At 37.9% G+C, this 20,195-nt stretch overlaps 2 protein-coding genes across 2 annotated transcripts in view; one reads left to right on the forward strand and one right to left on the reverse strand.

The window, feature by feature from the left end:
- Positions 1 to 1,202: 1,202 nt before the first annotated feature.
- On the reverse strand, positions 1,203 to 13,434 carry gpr137ba (G protein-coupled receptor 137Ba). The gene is made up of 7 exons (XM_039648637.2): positions 12,892 to 13,434; positions 10,128 to 10,177; positions 9,826 to 10,048; positions 6,192 to 6,341; positions 3,367 to 3,495; positions 3,140 to 3,261; positions 1,203 to 2,505 (listed from the first exon to the last, which is right to left on the reverse strand). The coding sequence occupies exons 1-7, from the start codon at positions 13,231 to 13,233 to the stop codon at positions 2,412 to 2,414; spliced, it is 1,110 nt and encodes a 369-aa protein (XP_039504571.1). The 5' UTR covers positions 13,234 to 13,434; the 3' UTR covers positions 1,203 to 2,411.
- Positions 13,435 to 17,940: 4,506 nt separating this feature from the next.
- The window catches only part of nid1a (nidogen 1a), a 37,207-nt gene continuing 34,952 nt past the window's right edge, over positions 17,941 to 20,195 (forward strand). The window contains exon 1 of the mRNA XM_039648635.2: positions 17,941 to 18,194. Coding sequence (XP_039504569.2) covers positions 17,991 to 18,194 — 204 coding nt within the window. The 5' untranslated portion in view covers positions 17,941 to 17,990. The remainder of the gene's footprint in view (positions 18,195 to 20,195) is intronic.

Genomic DNA, 20,195 nt, shown 5'->3' on the forward strand with positions numbered 1-20,195 from the left:
ATTACAAAATGAATAAATTTTTAATACATAATCAAAATTAATATTTTATTGTTAATAAACACAGAGACACAAAAATACAATGCTATTATTAGATAAAAAAAAATATTATTCTTCCGCCAAGCAATGTAGTTCTCCAGGAGGCGAATGACGCTGTGGCGCAGTAATACTAATGTAATACGGTCACTGTGGCGGATGTTTGTAGAGTGTAATGACACATTTCGCAAATCCCGCGAAGTTTTTAAACTTAAAAAGAATGTATTTACATTTATAACACTATACTTTGTATTGTATTACCTCAAATTACAAAAAACTACAAAACGCTGTTGTGAGGGCGTTTCAGCGGCGAAGGTTAAGTTGACATCTTTTTCTCTTCCGATTTCGACTCTGCCGTTGTCAATCTCTCTCTAGTATTTGTTTTCCTGTTTTGAAAGTTGTGAAACACTATTGTGGAGTTTTTCTTTTGCTATTTGAGCAAATGGGGAACACACACACACAATGTAAATAAAAATGTTATGCTATAGAAGTTTACCCAATTATGACGACTTCCGCTTCTGAGAAACACAAATTATGCAAGTCAAGTGTATTAAACATTCTGACGTAAGTTAGCCTGTCATGAAACATGTTGAAATATAAATAAAAAATTTGAATACTTAGACAAACTGAACATTTATGATGCTTTTTTGTCCTTTCAGTTCATGGAAAAGAGCAGCATGAACATTTGTCCGTTTATGCTCCACTGAAGAAAGAAAGTCATATGGGTTAGGATAGGAACAAAGGTGAGTAAATAATCAATTACAACATCGATTAGCCATTCAAATAAGTGGCCCAGATTGTATGATATTTATTTATCTTTTATATGAAGCTTTCTTTGTCCAGAGAGACACATGCCAACTCTTACAGTACGTCATGAGGCCAAGCGCTCTGTTGTACGTCTGAATGAATGGAGGCATTTGACAAAACAACACTCTTTTATAATGGATGAGTTACAAAGGATAGATTGTAAAAAGAAAAAAAGATATGAATGAGTATATTATTAACAAGATCAACCATTGCTTACAAGAAAGCACATGTTGCTTCTGTTTAGTCAGCAATATATATATGTTCACTTGATATGTTACAACCTATAAAATAAGTCTTTGTTATTTAATTTTTGTTGAAATAATGCAGGTAATCCTGTCGTCACTGAATCTCTAGACAAGTCATTTTGATAATTTCTCTTTTATTAATGTAGAAAACAAACTCAGACAAAGTGACACGAGTGCAAAAGCTAACAAAGATACAAACTGTACAATCAAACACTAAAAATGCATTTATAAAAACAATGGACAACAATCCAACCACTAATTCTGAACATTTCAAAATAAATACTTTTTTATGGTCTTCATAAAATTATCATTCTGTTAATGCAGTTGTCTATAGAAAAATGTGTATCTCCAAAAAAAAAAATAGATTTTTTTTTCTACGGGAGAGTGTCAATATAGTTTCACAGTCCAGGCCAAGTTTTATTAAACAGGTTTGTGTCCGAGATCTGAATAGAAATGAAATGAAGATGCTGATTTTGTTTATAAAGCAGCAATACGGAAAGAGCAGAATGTTAGTATACTTATCTAGTAGTATACATAATATATTAATTTAATTTATATATTCTGTATATAATTGACTGTGGAAAATAGAATGCAAAAATGAACGCTAATATTTTTTGACCAGCATTGATCGTGGAAGTATTTTTCCCATTCATTTTCTCTATAGGATGAAACTATGAAGGATTTGTGATTAATTTCTTTGAGGTAATGAACTACATTTCCCATAAGTCATTGCAATTAATCAAAGCAAAAACACTGTATAATATAAAACTATTGACTTACAGTCACTGATTATAAGACATTTTAGGTTTATATTTAAATAAAAATATTTTAAATATTAATAATTAATTAATAATTTTTAAAAATAATTTTTAAACTTTAAAAAATTAATAAATAAATTAATTATTAATAAATATTAATAATTAAATATTAAAAACAAATATTTAATACAATACAAATATTTAAATGTATAAGTATTAGTATGTGGAATGTATGCATCATGGGAGTGGGTGGAAGTGTTTCCATTTTAACTGGGACTCTCTCAGAATTATGGGTAGTGTTTTTGAAATCATATTACTTCTACGGAAACATACTCAGACGAGGACGCTCTTAAAAACTGAACGTTGTTGATAAGAATCGAATTCTTTATAGAGAAAATGATTGGTAGTTTTGCTTCCAGATGCCAGCTGTGGGATTATATTGAGATACCCTAATAAATATAGGTAAAAAAATATCTGCGGTCTGTACAATTACCCATGACTGATGCCACAGTGATGGGGAATGTGCAAAATAATCAAACTCCTCATTGGGAAAGTTCTAGTAGGGATTTTACTCCTCTGGTAAAAGATGAGACTCTTCGCCTTCGACGAATGCGGTGAAACTGTTGTTCCTGGAGCTCCAGTCATAGCTGTCCGGCGTAACACTGTGAATAACAAGCAAAAGGCTGTTTATTAAACTGTTCTGGTCAAATGCTCCTCATTTAGGGGTCACACTCATACTCCTCACGGCCAAAAGTGACCGAATGAACCTCAAAGAAATAAATGTGCTGTATTTTATTCAATAATATTATTCGTTTTAGGAGAATTCATGGTACTATACAAATATTCACCTCTAAATTATGCACCATTCATTTATTTCTGTGTAAGATTTGTGTGAGTTTTTTTTTTTTCTCCAGTTTATGCAGTATGTCAAAAATAGAGCACAACTTTAAATTCCCCCTGTGGTGAAAATACAGCTTTTAATGTTTTTTTTGTGTCTATATGGTGTTTAAAATGTGGTTTAAGAGTGAGTTGAGTTTTAAGACATTATCAGACTCCTTTTTTTGTTTGAAATTTTGATTTATAGTGTCATTATTTTTGCATTATTATAACAGTCAAACCTGAACACAGAGAATGCATAATATCAACCTAATAAACATAATTTTTTGTAAAAAATTTTTTTTTACAAAAATAATAAGAAATGGTTTATCAGAGTTTGAGAGGTTCATTTCTGTTTTCTGCATCATGGCTGATTTGTTGATGGTGTTAAGTGATATTAACCAAACTTGACTGACATACCTGGCTTGAATGTTTTGTGGGATGATACTCCATGCGAGGTCATCATCGCTGTCGTAACGGCGCGGGTTGTCAAAGAAATAAGCTCTGGATGAGAACTTGTGCCCAGGGATCACCGCTGCGCTCTAGCAGCCGGAGAGATGAGACGGCCATGTCAATGAGAGGGTCATGAACATGTCGTTTATTCCTTTGATGTACATTCTTATTTAAAAAATAAATAAATCTCGTACCCGATCCTGAGTCGGCTTACGGACTCGGAAAAAGTAGACCACCAGGGATGTGGGCAGCAGCTCCCAAACAAACAGGATCACCCCAAAAACCACGTAACCAGCATCGCCCAATGTCGACTTCAGATCTGCCTGGAGAATAAAATAAATCAGCAATATTAACCCTGTAAAACCTGACATTTGAAATAATAGTCAGAAAATGTGTAAATTGAACAGTTTATTGAACTTTAAGATAAAATTGAACAAGTTTGCATATGTGTATTCATATTTGATAAATCAGGCTTTTATGCTTCAGTCAGAGGCCAAGACTGAGCAAAAATATTAGTCTTCACTATATTTGCTAATAATTTGTCTCAGTATGATATGTGCTTAGTTTCATACTACGGAAGCTTGTTTCTGCCACTGAATAAAAAAATAAAAAGAGAATTTCGTATTTTTATCTCACAATTGTGAGATATGAAGTCAGAATTGCAAGATATAAAGTCGCAATTCTGAGAAATAAAGACGCAATTATGAGAAAAAAAATCTCAATTCTGAGAAAGTCGCAATTGCGAGATAAAAAGACGCAATTCTGAGAAATACAGTTGCAATTATGAGAAATAGTCACAATTGCGAGATAAAAAGACGCAATTCTGAGAAATACAGTTGCAATTATGAGAAATAGTCACAATTGCGTGATAAAAAATCGCAATTCTGAGAAATAAAGTTGCATTTCTGAGAAATAAAGTTGCAATTGCAAGATAAAAAGTCACAATTCTGAGAAATACAGTCGCAATTATGAGAAATAGTCAAAATTGCGAGATAAAGTCACAATTCTGAGAAATAAAGTTGCAATTGCAAGATAAAAAGTCGCAATTCTGAGAAATACAGTCGCAATTATGAGAAATAGTCACAATTGCGAGATAAAAAGTTGCAATAATGAGAAATAGTCACAATTGCGTGATAAAAAATCGCAATTCTGAGAAATAAAGTTGCATTTCTGAGAAATAAATTTGCAATAGCAAGATAAAAAGTCACAATTCTGAGAAATACAGTCGCAATTATGAGAAATAGTCAAAATTGCGAGATAAAGTCACAATTCTGAGAAATAAAGTTGCAATTGCAAGATAAAAAGTCGCAATTATGAGAAATAAAGTCGCAATTATGAGAAATAAAATCGCAATTGTGTGATAAAAAGTTGCAATTCTAAGAATTTATATTTTATATTTCGCAATTTTATATTATTATATTTATATATTATTCACTAGAAATGTGGTTTAGAAATGTGTGTATCAAACACGATACAGAATGGGGTTAATATATCATCATGAAAACAAAACTCCTAAAGTCCCTCTTGAACGTTGTATCAAACGTGCATTATTGTAACCACAATTTGTGCTTTTTTTCTGTGATACAGTTGATACAAATATCTAGAGTCACTAGATTTTAATTTCCAATGAACCTGGAACATTTTTTACCTTTCTGTTAAGGGTATTTGGTAGGGATGCACCGAAATGAAAATTCTTGGCCGAAACCGAAAACCGAAAAAGAGGAAACCAAGGCCGAAAACCGAAAACCGAAACACCGAAAGAAATTATGCCAATTATTAGTATCATTGCATTTATGGCTATGACTGTGTACAAACTTAACTAAAATCAAGGCATTGCAATTGCATAAATTAATATAACATTTTCAAAGAATAAATCAATTACAAATTATGCAAATATATATTTAGCACAATGCACAGTATAAAATAAAATTCAAACTAAAATGTTTAACTTGACCCCACTTATGTGTACACTAAATAATCTACTGGCCTGCAGAAAGGTTTTAAAATGAAACGTCCTCTCAAAAACAAAGCCGAGCGCAAACTTCTCATCACATTAGCACCCAGTTTGCATGTCTAAATTAGTTACATTTTAAAAAATTTAGCATACAATATAAAAAGCCTTTACAATGGTCCATGTTTAATACAAATGTACATGAAACTTAATGAAACATTTTTAGTGAATGTAGAAAATATTTAAGAGAGCATTAATTTAGTTCTATACATGTTCCCATATACATATTTTTTTTTGTAATGTCACAAGTAATAATCTCAGGGTTTACTGGGTTTTACATGATTATTTTTGTATTGGTGGTGGAATACTAAAAAATAAACATTGTCATGTATTTATCTGTCTTCTTCTCACCGATTCCTGATGGTTAGAGGACAGTTACTTGAGTCGTCCCCTGTCGTTTCAAGGAATAGTAACAGTTACAACGGAGAGCGCGTCAAGTATAAACGCCTCGACCGTTTGGAGCGGTGCACGCGCTGTCTGTGGAGACTCGCGCTGCCTTGTTTACTTTCGCCTGCCTCCGCAGCGCGAGTCTAATTTATAATTTTTAATTGTTTCCTGCTCTAAACAATGCGTGCCGCCATGACGACGACTCCGGTTCCGAGCGGGTCAAGAGCGGTGCGCGCTGTCTGTGGAGACTCGCGCTGCCTTGTTTATACTTTCGCCTGCCTCCGCAGCGCGTGTCTCCACAGACAGCGCGCGCACCGCTCTTGACCCGCTCGCAACCGGAGTCGTCGTCATGGCAGCACGCATTGTTTATAGGTGGATAAACAAGGTTTCCGTCTCATCGCGGGTTCAGATACACTGAAATACGTCCACACCGCAGACATGTTGCTTCAGACAAGCACGTGCAGGTCGCGGTTTCTGTTTGCGTCATCACAACATTTCGGCCGTATTGTTTCGGTGATAAAAGTCTTTCGGCCGAAAACCGAAAATGCACTTTTGGGCCATTTTCGGCCGAAAATTTTCGGCGGCCGAATATTCGGTGCATCCCTAGTATTTGGCACGTACTTGGTCTGATACGTTGTACCAGTCGTAGTCGAATGAGTTGATGCTCTTGATTTTTGTCAGTGCCAGCACCACTAAGTTGTAGCACGCCCGAGACGAGTACAGCAGGATCACCGTCACTCCGATCGCAGTCACCTGACACACAGATGACCCCTGGACAGACGAGACGTGACGTTCAGACTCAATTCTGGTACGAAACACCATACAATTCATTTTACAATGGATAAAAAATACAGGCGGTTGTTATCTCAGAATAAACCCCTCAGTGTTGTAGTCGAGACCACCTCACTCGAGTCCGAGTCGACACCGAGACCAGAGAGTCGAGTCCGAGTCGACACCGAGACCAGAGAGAGTCGAGTCCGAGTCAAGACCGAGACCAGAGAGTCGAGTCCGAGACCAGATAGAGTCAAGTCCGAGTCGACACCGAGACCAGAGAGAGTCGAGTCCGAGACCAGAGAGAGTCGAGTCCGAGTCGAGACCGAGTCCATAAAGAGTCGAGTCCGAGTCGACACCGAGACCAGAGAGAGTCGAGTCCGAGTCAAGACCGAGTCCATAGAGAGTCGAGTCCGAGTCGACACCGAGACCAGAGAGAGTCGAGACCGAGTCAAGGCCGAGTCCATAGAGAGTCGAGTCCGAGTCGACACCAAGACCAGAGAGAGTCGAGTCCAAGTCGAGACCGAGTCCAGAGAGAGTCGAGTCCGAGTCGAGTCCGAGACCAGATAGAGTCAAGTCCGAGTCGACACCGAGACCAGAGAGAGTCGAGTCCGAGTCGAGACCAAGACCAGAGAGAGTCGAGTCCGAGTCAAGGCCGAGTCCATAGAGAGTCGAGTCCGAGTCGACACCAAGACCAGAGAGAGTCGAGTCCAAGTCGAGACCGAGTCCAGAGAGAGTCGAGTCCGAGTCGAGTCCGAGACCAGATAGAGTCAAGTCCGAGTCGACACCGAGACCAGAGAGAGTCGAGTCCGAGTCGAGTCCGAGTCGAGACCGAGTCCATAAAGAGTCGAGTCCGAGTCGACACCGAGACCAGAGAGAGTCGAGTCCGAGTCAAGACCGAGTCCATAGAGAGTCGAGTCCGAGTCGACACCAAGACCAGAGAGAGTCGAGTCCGAGTCGAGACCGAGTCCAGAGAGAGTCGAGTCCGAGTCGAGACCGAGTCCAGAGAGAGTCGAGTCCGAGTCGAGACCGAGTCCAGAGAGAGTCGAGTCCGAGTCGACACCGAGACCAGAGAGAGTCGAGTCCGAGTCGAGACCGAGTCCAGAGAGAGTCGAGTCCGAGTCGAGACCGAGTCCAGAGAGAGTCGAGTCCGAGTCGACACCGAGACCAGAGAGAGTCGAGTCCGAGTCGAGACCGAGTCCATAGAGAGTCGAGTCCGAGTCAAGACCGAGACCAGAGAGAGTCGAGTCCGAGTCAAGACCGAGACCAGAGAGAGTCGAGTCCGAGACCAGATAGAGTCAAGTCCGAGTCGACACCGAGACCAGAGAGAGTCGAGTCCGAGACCAGAGAGAGTCGAGTCCGAGTCGAGACCGAGTCCAGAGAGAGTCGAGTCCGAGTCCAGAGAGAGTCGAGTCCGAGTCGACACCGAGACCAGAGAGAGTCGAGTCCGAGTCGAGACCGAGTCCAGAGAGAGTCGAGTCCGAGTCAAGACCGAGACCAGAGAGAGTCGAGTCCGAGACCAGATAGAGTCAAGTCCGAGTCGACACCGAGACCAGAGAGAGTCGAGTCCGAGACCAGAGAGAGTCGAGTCCGAGTCGAGACCGAGTCCATAGAGAGTCGAGTCCGAGTCGACACCGAGACCAGAGAAAGTCGAGTCCGAGTCGACACCGAGTCCAGAGAGAGTCGAGTCCTAGACCAGAGAGAGTCGAGTCCGAGTCGACACCAAGACCAGAGAGAGTCGAGTCCGAGTCGAGACCGAGTCCAGAGAGAGTCGAGTCCTAGACCAGAGAGAGTCGAGTCCGATTCGAGACCGAGTCCAGAGAGAGTCGAGTCCTAGACCAGAGAGAGTCGAGTCCGAGTCGACACCAAGACCAGAGAGAGTCGAGTCCGAGTCGAGACCGAGTCCAGAGAGAGTCGAGTCCGAGTCGAGACCGAGTCCAGAGAGAGTCGAGTCCGAGTCGACACCGAGACCAGAGAGAGTCGAGTCCGAGTCGAGACCGAGTCCAGAGAGAGTCGAGTCCGAGTCAAGACCGAGACCAGAGAGAGTCGAGTCCGAGACCAGATAGAGTCAAGTCCGAGTCGACACCGAGACCAGAGAGAGTCGAGTCCGAGACCAGAGAGAGTCGAGTCCGAGTCGAGACCGAGTCCATAGAGAGTCGAGTCCGAGTCGACACCGAGACCAGAGAGAGTCGAGTCCGAGTCGACACCGAGACCAGAGAGAGTCGAGTCCGAGTCGAGACCGAGTCCAGAGAGAGTCGAGTCCGAGACCAGATAGAGTCAAGTCCGAGTCGACACCGAGACCAGAGAGAGTCGAGTCCGAGACCAGAGAGAGTCGAGTCCGAGTCGAGACCGAGTCCATAGAGAGTCGAGTCCGAGTCGACACCGAGACCAGAGAGAGTCGAGTCCGAGTCGACACCGAGACCAGAGAGAGTCGAGTCCGAGTCGAGACCGAGTCCAGAGAGAGTCGAGTCCGAGACCAGATAGAGTCAAGTCCGAGTCGACACCGAGACCAGAGAGAGTCGAGTCCGAGACCAGAGAGAGTCGAGTCCGAGTCGAGACCGAGTCCATAAAGAGTCGAGTCCGAGTCGACACCGAGACCAGAGAGAGTCGAGTCCGAGTCAAGACCGAGTCCATAGAGAGTCGAGTCCGAGTCGACACCGAGACCAGAGAGAGTCGAGACCGAGTCGACACCGAGTCCATAGAGAGTCGAGTCCGAGTCGACACCGAGACCAGAGAGAGTCGAGTCCGAGTCGACACCGAGACCAGAGAGAGTCGAGTCCGAGTCGACACCGAGACCAGAGAGAGTCGAGTCCGAGTCGACACCGAGACCAGAGAGAGTCGAGACCGAGTCGACACCGAGTCCAGAGAGAGTCGAGTCCGAGTCGACACCGAGACCAGAGAGAGTCGAGTCCGAGTCGACACCGAGTCCATAGAGAGTCGAGTCCGAGTCAAGACCGAGACCAGAGAGAGTCGAGTCCGAGTCGAGACCGAGTCCAGAGAGAGTCGAGTCCGAGACCAGATAGAGTCAAGTCCGAGTCGACACCGAGACCAGAGAGAGTCGAGTCCGAGACCAGAGAGAGTCGAGTCCGAGTCGAGACCGAGTCCATAAAGAGTCGAGTCCGAGTCGACACCGAGACCAGAGAGAGTCGAGTCCGAGTCAAGACCGAGTCCATAGAGAGTCGAGTCCGAGTCGACACCGAGACCAGAGAGAGTCGAGACCGAGTCGACACCGAGTCCATAGAGAGTCGAGTCCGAGTCGACACCGAGACCAGAGAGAGTCGAGTCCGAGTCGACACCGAGTCCATAGAGAGTCGAGTCCGAGTCGACACCGAGACCAGAGAGAGTCGAGTCCGAGTCGACACCGAGACCAGACTCGATTCTCGATACCCAACCCTACTGCTCACCCTGTCTGGGCTTATTCTGAGATAACAAGCGGCTGGATGTACTTATAACGTATTACAGCTTTCATCTGTTTTGTGATTACCTTGGACTCCAGGTAGATGTTGGCCAAAGACATCTTGGCGATCTTGTAGAGACACAGAGAGAGTGAGACGGCACAGAGGACAAACAGAGTGTCATTGATGGCCACGCGCACCAGAACTACAGTCTCGGTGTCGGTCTTCGTCATCTTCACCAGCAGCGCGCAGGTCAAGTTCACCAGCAAGAAGATGATGCTGATGCACAAGAAGAGCAGGTACAGCGGCAGCCTGACGACACACCATTTAGATATCATTAAAAATGATAAACAACTAGTTTCAGATGATAATTTTATGGGTCCATATTCACCTGTATTTCTGAAGTTCTGGTGAATATTTAGACTTCGCCTTGAAGATGACCTGTCCCAGAAATAAGAATGTTAGTGCAATTATTAAATGCAGAAAGCCCACACACTTTGATCATAACATAAACAAGATTGTTAAGCAAGTTTGTTAAGCGGGTTTACTGCTTGCCTCCATTATAAACATTGACATGTCAACATGTTATTATCATATAAGATCTGATTTAGGCAGTTTGAGGGACTAAAGTGTGTGATTATACACTGTAAAAGGGGAATATGTACAGTCCTTAAAATTACATTGTTGTGAATGAAATTATTTATGATTATATTATATGCACATTAAAAGCTCTTTTATTCCAAAAATGATCTTTTAAAACCCCCCAGTTACAACAGGATAGTCTTTTCCTGTAGCCTACTTTTTTACTCTTATACAGTAAGTGCACATGTGCTATATGGTAGGTATGGTGCAAATAATTCACAGGTTTTTTACTGTCGGGTTTTTTACAGTGTGGTGTAAATGCATCAGACCGCAGTGAATGATTTCACTTCTCTTTTTTACTCACGCTGACTGCACTCCCACACATACTGTATGATTCATGTGCAAATGCAGCTTTAATCACTATAAAACAGGAAGAATAATTCTACCCGGCAACATCATTTAAACTAAATCAATTTATACAATACATGTTTTTAACCCTTCTTACACTTTTTGATGTGATGCATATTCCATGAATCAGTTAAAACAGACAAATGCATTACATACGGGGTTGCAAAGGCACGTATTAGGGCTGTGTGTACTGTGTGTGTGAGTGTGTGTACTGTGTACTCACTTAATCATTTTGGGTCAAAAATAACCCAACAGGTAGCCCAACTATGAGGTGATATAGCACCTGGTATAGCAACCCAATGCATTGGGTTAAAAGTAACCCAACAGTTAAGTTAACTATTTATTTGCATTTATTACATTAATAAATATACTTTGTTTTCAATGCAGATTGTTTATTTGTATTAAACAATAAATATGTCCCCACAATTATATATTTAAATTACAAATTAAATATCGGGGAGTCTAGAATTTAATGTAAATATTAGGGCTGTCAAACGATTAATCGTGATTAATCGCATCCAAAATAAAAGTTTGTGTTTACATAATATATGTGGGTGCACTGTGTATAATTATTTTGTGTATATATATATATATATATATATATATATATATATATATATATAACACACACACATGCATGTATATTTAAGAAAAAAAATATTATTCATATATGAAATATTTATATTTATATATAATATAAATTATATATAAATCTTTTTACAGTATATACATGAAAATATTTCTCAAATATATACAGTACAAGCATGTGTGTGTATTTATATATATATATTAAATAATTATACTCAGTGCACCCACATATATTATGTAAACACAAACTTTTATTTTGGATGCGATTAATCGTTTGACAGCCCTAGTAAATATACATAACTGTGTACATAAATTCAAAATACACAAGTGTACATATGTATTTAACCCAACAGTTGGGTTATTTCTAAAAATGACCCAACTTAGTGACCCAATATGTGTAACCTAACGGTTGGGTTAAAAAAAACAACCCAACATTTTTAACTGTGTATAATTATTTTGTATATATCAATACACACACATACACATGCATGTATATATTTGAGAAATATTTGCATTTAAATACTAGATTTTATATATTAAAAATAACATTTTTCTTAAATATATACATGCATGTTTGTGTATTTATATATACAAAATAATTAGATGAAGAGAGAGAAACTTTATTGTCATTGTAGTTATACAACACAGAGGACAGCAGCCATAAAAATCAAAACAAGAAAACAACACACATGGCATAATAAATGTAATAAAAGCATAAAATACAAGTATAAGAATAAATAATACATAATTAAAAAGGCACTTAGTATTATAAATAAACAAGATTATTTTTTGTCCATTAGCAGCAAACATGAGCAAATATTATACACAGTAAACTCACATATTTTATGTAAACAAACTTTGATTTTGGATGCGATTAATCATTGCACAGCTCTAAATGAAGAGTTCAGATGCAAAAGCCTCTAAATGCCATTTGAAATTTTGATTTTTATCAAACTTGTATATTTAAGTTCAGTAATTTCACTTAAATAACAATTAATAGGTAATTATCATTGCCATTTAAGTGAAATTACTGAACTTAAATATACAAGTTTGATAAAAATGATCATTCTAGAAGAAAATTTCAAATGGCACTTAGAGGCTTTTGCATCTGAACTCTACTACACTCTTAGAAGAAAAGGTTCTATCAGCGCTACGTATTTGGAACCCCTAAAAGGTTCTATGCACTCTTTAAAAAAGGGTTCCTCTGGGTTCTATATAGAACCCTGGGGTTCCATACTTGGCCAATAGAACCTTTTACCAAAAAAAATGGTTCTATATAGAACCATTTTGGAGTTCCATATATGAAGCGCGGGATGGAACCATTCCTGGTTCTAAATAGAACCATTTCTTCTAAGAGTGAATTAAAATAAATAAATAAGAATGATTGACGTGTAGCCAAAAAAAAAGGATAGTTGTTTCAGTGTAAGTTAATACAACATAATCAGAAATCAGGCACAGAATGAAAATATATAAATGAAAGCTGTTCAAAATGTGTGTCTGTAATCCACTCTCATAAACTTGCATGTGACCTGCTGCAGTTTTTACCGAGGTTCAAAGGACGGCAGTGTGTAACTCACCTGTGCGAAGTACAGATTCATGAGGCTGAGGGTGAAGAACTGCAGGCACACGGGGAAACAGTAGAGCAGCCAGAAGGAGAAGGGTCCCAGTGTGTTTGCGGTCACACAGTTTCTGAAATAAAACGAGAAGAGGAGCGCACGCAGAGCCGCCCACAGCAGACACAAGAACAGAAACACAGTCTGGTAGCTGAAGCGTTTGTGTCTGTATCTCAGCACCAGCCACAGCTGCGCGTACACGAACGCAAAGAGCAGTGTGTAGAAGACCGTGTACGCCACTGTCAAACCCAGCATCACGAACGGCGGCACGGCCGGGCTGAGAGTCGGCAGAGGCTCGTTCTCCATCGCTCTTCAGCTCCTCCTTCTCGTGTTCAAACCCCTGTAGACGAGAGAGCCGGCGCTGGGATTTAGGGGAAGGAAATGAGAATGGCAGAGGAAACGAAAGCATGCAGCGGTTCCTCGTGCGTGAGCCGCATTCAGCTGGAAGGAAGCCGGATAATGCTGTGCAGCGAACAGTGAAAGCTGGAGGGAGGGAGAGAGAGGACGGGCCCAGTGACGCTGTGTTGACGTGCGCTACTGTACCTTTAACCCCGTGCTCACGCTTCCCACGGGATGCTGATGCCTCTTTCTCTTCCCAATATGACCGTTTGCACTTACAGGTGAAACTCGACAAATATCCTGCAAAATTTCAATTTAAAAGGTGAAACCAATATATTATATAGACTCTATATAGAATATAGAATATTTCAAGCCTTTATTTGTTATAATTTTGATGATTATGGCTTACAGATTATGAAAACCCAAAATTCAAAACTAGAATATCGTGCAAAAGTTTATTTATTTCAGTAATTCAACATAAAAGGTGAAACTAATATATTATATGGACTCAATAAGTGAGATATTTCAAGCCTTTATTTGTTATAATTGTGATGATTATGAATTACAGATTATGAAAATTCCCAATTTAAAACTAGAATATCGTGCAAAAGTTCAGTTCAGTAATTCAACATAAAAGGTGAAACTCTAATATATAGACACATTAGTGAGATATTTCAAGCCTTTATTTGTTATAATTTTGAAGATTATGGCTTACAGATTATGAAAACCCCAAATTCAAAATTAAAATATCGTGCAAGAGTTCATTTATTTCAGTAATTCAACTTAAAAGGTGAAACTAATATATTATAGACTCATTACATGCAAAGTGAGATATATCAAGCCTTTATTTGCTATAATTTTGATGATTATGGCTTACAGATTATGAAAACCCAAAATTCAAAACTAGAATATCGTGCAAAACTTCATTTATTTCAGTAATTCAACATAAAAGGTGAAACTCTAATATATAGACGCACGCATTAAATGCATAGTGAGATATTTCAAGCCTTTATTTGTTATAATTTTGAAGATTATGGCTTACAGATTATGAAAACCCCAAATTCAAAATTAAAATATCGTGCAAGAGTTCATTTTATTTCAGTAATTCAACTTAAAAGGTGAAACTAATATATTATATAGACTCATTACATGCAAAGTGAGATATTTCAAGCCTTTATTTGTTATAATTGTGATGATTATGAATTACAGATTATGAAAACCCAAAATTCAAAACTAGAATATCGTGCAAAAGTTCATTTATTTCAGTAATTCAACATAAAAGGTGAAACTCTAATGTATAGACACATTAAATGCACAGTGAGATATTTCAAGCCTTTATTAGTGATAATTTTGATGATTATGGCTTACAGATATGAAAACCCAGTCAAAATTAAAATATCGTGCAAAAGTTTATTTATTTCAGTAATTCAATGTAAAAGGTGAAACTAATATATTATATAGACTCATTACATGCAAAATGATATATTTCAAGCCTTTATTTGTTATAATTTTGATGATTGTGGATTACAGATATGAAAACCCAAAATTCAAAATTAGAATATGGTGCAAAAGGTTTTCAGCTGTATAAAGTTTTATTAGTTTTTATATATCTATTTAGCTTTTATTTTTATTTCAGTTCTAGTTCTATAGATCTTAAAATTATTTTATTTCAATTTCTTTAAGTTTTTCATTTAAGATTTTATATCATATTTTTTATTATGATCTAATAAATCATATTTTATTTATAGAATTTTTTTATGTCTGATTTTTTAATAGGTTTAGTTAACAATAACAGCACTGACTAAGTCCTGTTTGTGATTGAAGAAATGTAGTGTATCACAAAAAATTTTCTAAAGCTTTACTCTGCATCTTTATTTCCATTTACGATTCAGTTTAGTTCTTTCTTGTGAGTTTGCCAAAATCAAGTGAAGCTGATTAATATTCAGACTGGCTCATGGGACTGGTGTTTTACTGTGACCTCGGTACGGGCTGATTAAATCTCTGGTCGGAAGGGCATATATATCTTTTACCCGTCTGGTTTCGCCACAAGCCTCCTCAAGCCGTGGGAACCCTCTCCCATTTTCACATTAGGGTCATGTGATGCACTTATAATGGGGAATGAAATGCATGCTTTCATGTTTCATATGTGTCTCAGATAATCTAAACTTTAATTTTAGATATAAGTCAATATAACATACACAAGATAATATAATAATGTGTGGAATATCTGATAATTCATTAACATAAAATTCTGATCAATTTTTCCCTAAATGGAGTTCATTCAAAGAAATCATGAGTCACTTTCATGTACATTTTACCTACCTTGAGTTATTATGACTCTTGGGTAACAAAGTTTCAAGTGTCTAGTTTAAAAAAATATATGAGATTTATGAATGTGGACCATATGGTTTAAGAGCTACACACATTTGTATTTGGGTATGTCGTTTTCAGAAAATTCTCAAAAATAGGGGCGCTGTTTAAGAGGTTAACTCATTGTGAAATATAAGCTAATGCTGACATGTTCTTGATGACTGACCATGAATACTGTAGTCTAGCAGGAGGAATGGGTTCCCATGTTCCCGTTCGCTATTTTTTTGGGACCCTAAAGGTGTGGGAAGCTGGAGTGCGTTTCCCGAACAACTATGGTCATTATCAGGAGATCAAACAGCATCGCAGAGTTGTGTGTTTGAGTGACAGATCTCGAGCTGTGCTTAGAAGAAGACTTTCTAGATTGCATGACAAATCCTTAACTTGAGCAAAATAACATTCAGTGCAACCTGTGTCTTTAAGTTAAGTGTGAACTTACATTGAATTGGCCACAATTTAAATGAAATGACAGAAAGAGGAATTAAAGATGTTAAACACAATCATACAACAGAGGGAACAAAAATATTCAGATTATTCACGTGTGTTTTGTTCAAGGTTTCCATCTGGTAAACGCACTTTATGTTGTTTTGCTCCACTTAGTGTCATTGAGAAATGATGATGGAAATTGATGTATGTGTTTTTCCATAATGGTCTAGAAAATATATGTATATACTATAATTAAACATATTTATAAAATAAAATAAATACAGATATCTAAAGGTGGAATTTCAAACATTCCTGGAAATGGCCCCAATGTTGTGTGCATATTAAAGTAATTCATTCTGACACAACAGTTGCATGTTTTCTTTGAAAAATATGTACTTAAAGTCAAATTAAAATCCTCCATTGAAATTTTTATCCATTCGAATTTAGGAATCAGAATTAAATTGGACTGACAATTCATTCTCTCTTCAGTTCTAAATGCTTGTAGAGATATGATTGACCAGTAGATGGCGGTATTATGTAATATTTCACAGTACCTAGTTTATTTGTTTATACCTTCATGTTGTATGTATATATACATTTCAAGTTTAAAGCGGTGGTTGATTATGATTTCACTTTTCTAACTTTAGTTAGTGTGTAATGTTGCTGTTTGAGCATAAACAACATCTGCAAACTTACAAGGGGGATATTTGCTTTTAAAGAAATTGCATTTTAAGGATAAAAAAGGTAATACGACCCCTTTAAAAGTCGAAATATTTAGAGATTGAAGTCAAAATATTTTCAGAATATTTTGAGAATACAGTCTTGCGTAAATGTTCTTATTTTATTTATTTATTATTTTTTTGTAGGCTAAAGAAATGCACTCGTGAAGTTTGCTGGATCTAAATATAATAGTAGCTTTTTACTTTTATTTAACTTTTAATTAACTAAAGTGGGCTAACCATCCAAGTCCATTAGTTTACAGTCATTTTTTCACTTGACAGTGAACGATAATCTGGAATGCTGTCGTGTCACTGTTCATTTGCACACAGTTCAGTGAACTCAGGATATTATTGGCCATTATTGAGTAGTTTCAAAGGGTGATTGTGCCAAAACAAGGCCTTCCTCTGATGGTCTTTTGGGTGGCGTTCAATTATTACATCATCAAAAGATCAATCGCTGATGTTTGTTTAATGTCGTTATATTAATTATGCAACATGATGTCAATGAGCAGGACTCCCTGATTTGCTGAGACAATAAGCGTTGTCATGAATATTAGTCATGGATGCTCCATGAAAATAACAAAATAGCGTCATAATATTAATAGTAAAAAATAAAAAAATCCATGAGGCGTGCATTTTCAATCATGACATGGAATAAAAGCATTTTTCTTTTTTATTCTGCATGTGGAACAGCATATGCATATTTAAACAATGTTAAATCTAAACTTTTTCCAGACAATATAAACACAAACACACACACACACGAGGTCGCAGTAGAAAAAACACGCGCGTGTGTGTGTGTGTGTCATATATTATTAGTTTTATTAATAGGCTATGAAACAGAATAGTTATAGGCCACACACACACACACACACACACACACACACACACACACACACTCTAACTTGCCAACTTGCAAACTAAGATTGTGTCTAAATGGATTAGAGCTCACTGAAGTGAATTAGGCTAGCCTACTAAAATAGTGCGACAGCTAAACCCGGACTTTAGTCCATGTACCGTACATATGGTATATTCGTATTACTAATTTTACAGTAACACAACCAATATAATTTGTAACTTTGTATGCATTGTGCCGGAGAGTGAGGGGTTGGCATCTGCGTAACAGGGGAGGAGCGCGCGCCTCGGACACGCGCTCAATCTTCAGTCAGTCAGTCTCTCTCAGGCAGCTTCAGGTTCGGTTCGGGTCTGGAAATGGGTCGGCAGGGGCAGAGATGGTCAGTGTGGATCCTGTTATTCGGATTGTCAGTTTCAGTGAGCGGGATAACACGACAGGAACTGTTTCCCTTCGGGACGAGCGCGGGCGATCAGTCTCTTGATGACGGGACCGACGAGACGCGCGAGATCACTCTGGAAAAGCCCGTCACGTTTTACGACGGACAGTTCAACACGATTTACGTGAGTGTTTCTGTTATTAATCATGTTCGCGTTAACTGTACTGTGATACATCTGATTCAGGAATAATAACAACATACTTTGATTTCAACTATTAAAGTTCAAATTTAATTGCCATATTCATGCACCATATAACGTTAGTTAATTGCCCTTCATGATGCAAGTTGGTGTGTGTTTACTTACTGTATAGCTACACATACACTCTAAAAAATGCTGAGTTGTTGCAACCCGATTTTTTGTCAAATACGGACAAACCCAAGTTTGTTCATTTGACCCAAATTTGAGTTGAAACAGCGCGGCATTTTTTTGTAGTGTATGCACACACACAAATACACTGTAAAAATATATTTTCAAGATTTGTTATCACAACATTTTTTCTTTTTTCAAATCAACTTAAATAATTTATTTAGTTGGGATAACTTATTATTTTGAGTTTCTGATGGTTAAATTAATCTCCTTCATTGTATTAACTCACTTTTTCCAGTTCAATCAACTTAAAATTTGAAGGCAACCAGGTTACTTACTTTTTTAAGTTAAACCAACAATATTTTTTTTAAAGTGTAGGCCTAGACTGTAAAAAATATTTTCAAGATTTGTTATCACAACATATTTTCTTTTGTCAAATCAACTTTATAATAATTTATTTAGTTGAGATAACTTATTATTTTGAGTTTCTGATGGTTAAATTAATCTCCTTCATTGTATTAACTCACTTTTTCCAGTTCAATCAACTTAAAATTTTAAGGCAACCAGGTTACTTACTTTTTAAAGTTAAAACAACAATATTTTTTTACAGTGTAGTAATCACAACATTTTTTCTTTTGTCAAATCAACTTAAATAATTTATTTAGTTCAGATAACATATAATTTTGAGTTTCTGATGATTAAATCATTCTCCTTCATTGTATTAACTCACTTTTTACAGTTCAATCAACTTAAAATTTTAAGGCAACCAGGTTACTTACTTTTTTAAGTTAAACCATCAATATTTGTTTTACAGTGTAAAATGCACACACACACACACACACACACACACAGCTGTCTAGTGGTAACATATTACGTGTCTTAGATCAGGGTGTTTTCCAAAGTAAACAGAAAAAACTCTTATAGGTTCACTTTAAACTCTGCTGTTTGTTTTCTTGCCAGCTGATTTTATTGTCACAATAGCAGCACATTTGGCAATGAAACAGACAAACAGCTCATTATACTCCTCCTAAAATAGGAATGTGGTGTTCCAGTGCTAATTGAGTAATAGATCATTAACAAGGTTTTAAAACAAACGACAAAGTTATTTTAGGTTTGCCTACTGAACGCTGCTTTCTCTATTAATATAGTATGTGGGGTGTAATTTATTGTTTTTGCTATTTTTTATACAGTAAATGTGTTATTTTTTGCATGCAACATATTCAATGAGAACAAAGGATAGGATGTGATTTAGTGATTGATTGCATTGATGAATCATTGACTATTAGAGTGGGAATGTTTATCATAAAAGTAAAGAGTCAGTTTTGCTTTCATGAGTGACTCTGTAGTCAAATTCTCCAGACACATTCCTGCATAATATCCTGTGTATTGATCGGGCGGATTGACTCACGGACCATTTTAGATGTTTTAAAGTGTGGTTGGAGGTCTTGTACATCTTTATGGAAAATTCTCGGAAGACTCGACTAACAATAACATTCATAATTACAATCCAATGCTCCCTTTCCCACAGGTTTCCCTTGCCAATTTCCTTTCCAGGACAGGCTATTCTTTCTGAGCTGTTTTGGTTCTTACCGTGAACTCTTTATTTTAGCAATGCATTGCATCTTTTCATAACATAACATTGATTTGTAGACAAAACTCCAGTGTTTTAGAGCAGATTATGAATGAATGGCAAAGTCACAAGCAGGAATGAGATGTTTCCTTCAGGATTTATAGGATCTCCTGCTGAATAAAAGTGCATGTGTTTGTAGCATTCTGACAACATCTGGAAATGCAGTCAAAGCATGCACATCTGTTTTA

Source organism: Pimephales promelas, chromosome 11 (genome assembly GCF_988280905.1).
Source record: "Pimephales promelas chromosome 11, fPimPro1.hap1.1, whole genome shotgun sequence".
Classification (NCBI taxonomy): domain Eukaryota; kingdom Metazoa; phylum Chordata; class Actinopteri; order Cypriniformes; family Leuciscidae; genus Pimephales; species Pimephales promelas.

Bases quoted from the DNA above. Each gene is read 5' to 3' on its own strand.
- gpr137ba (XM_039648637.2), bottom strand. From the start codon at position 13,233: ATGGAGAACGAGCCTCTGCCGACTCTCAGCCCGGCCGTGCCGCCGTTC. The intron at 3,262-3,366 runs GTACGAGATTTA...TCCGGCTGCTAG, and splicing joins GTAAGCCGACTCAGGATCGG to AGCGCAGCGGTGATCCCTGG. The intron at 2,506-3,139 runs GTATGTCAGTCA...TGTTATTCACAG, and splicing joins CCACAAAACATTCAAGCCAG to TGTTACGCCGGACAGCTATG.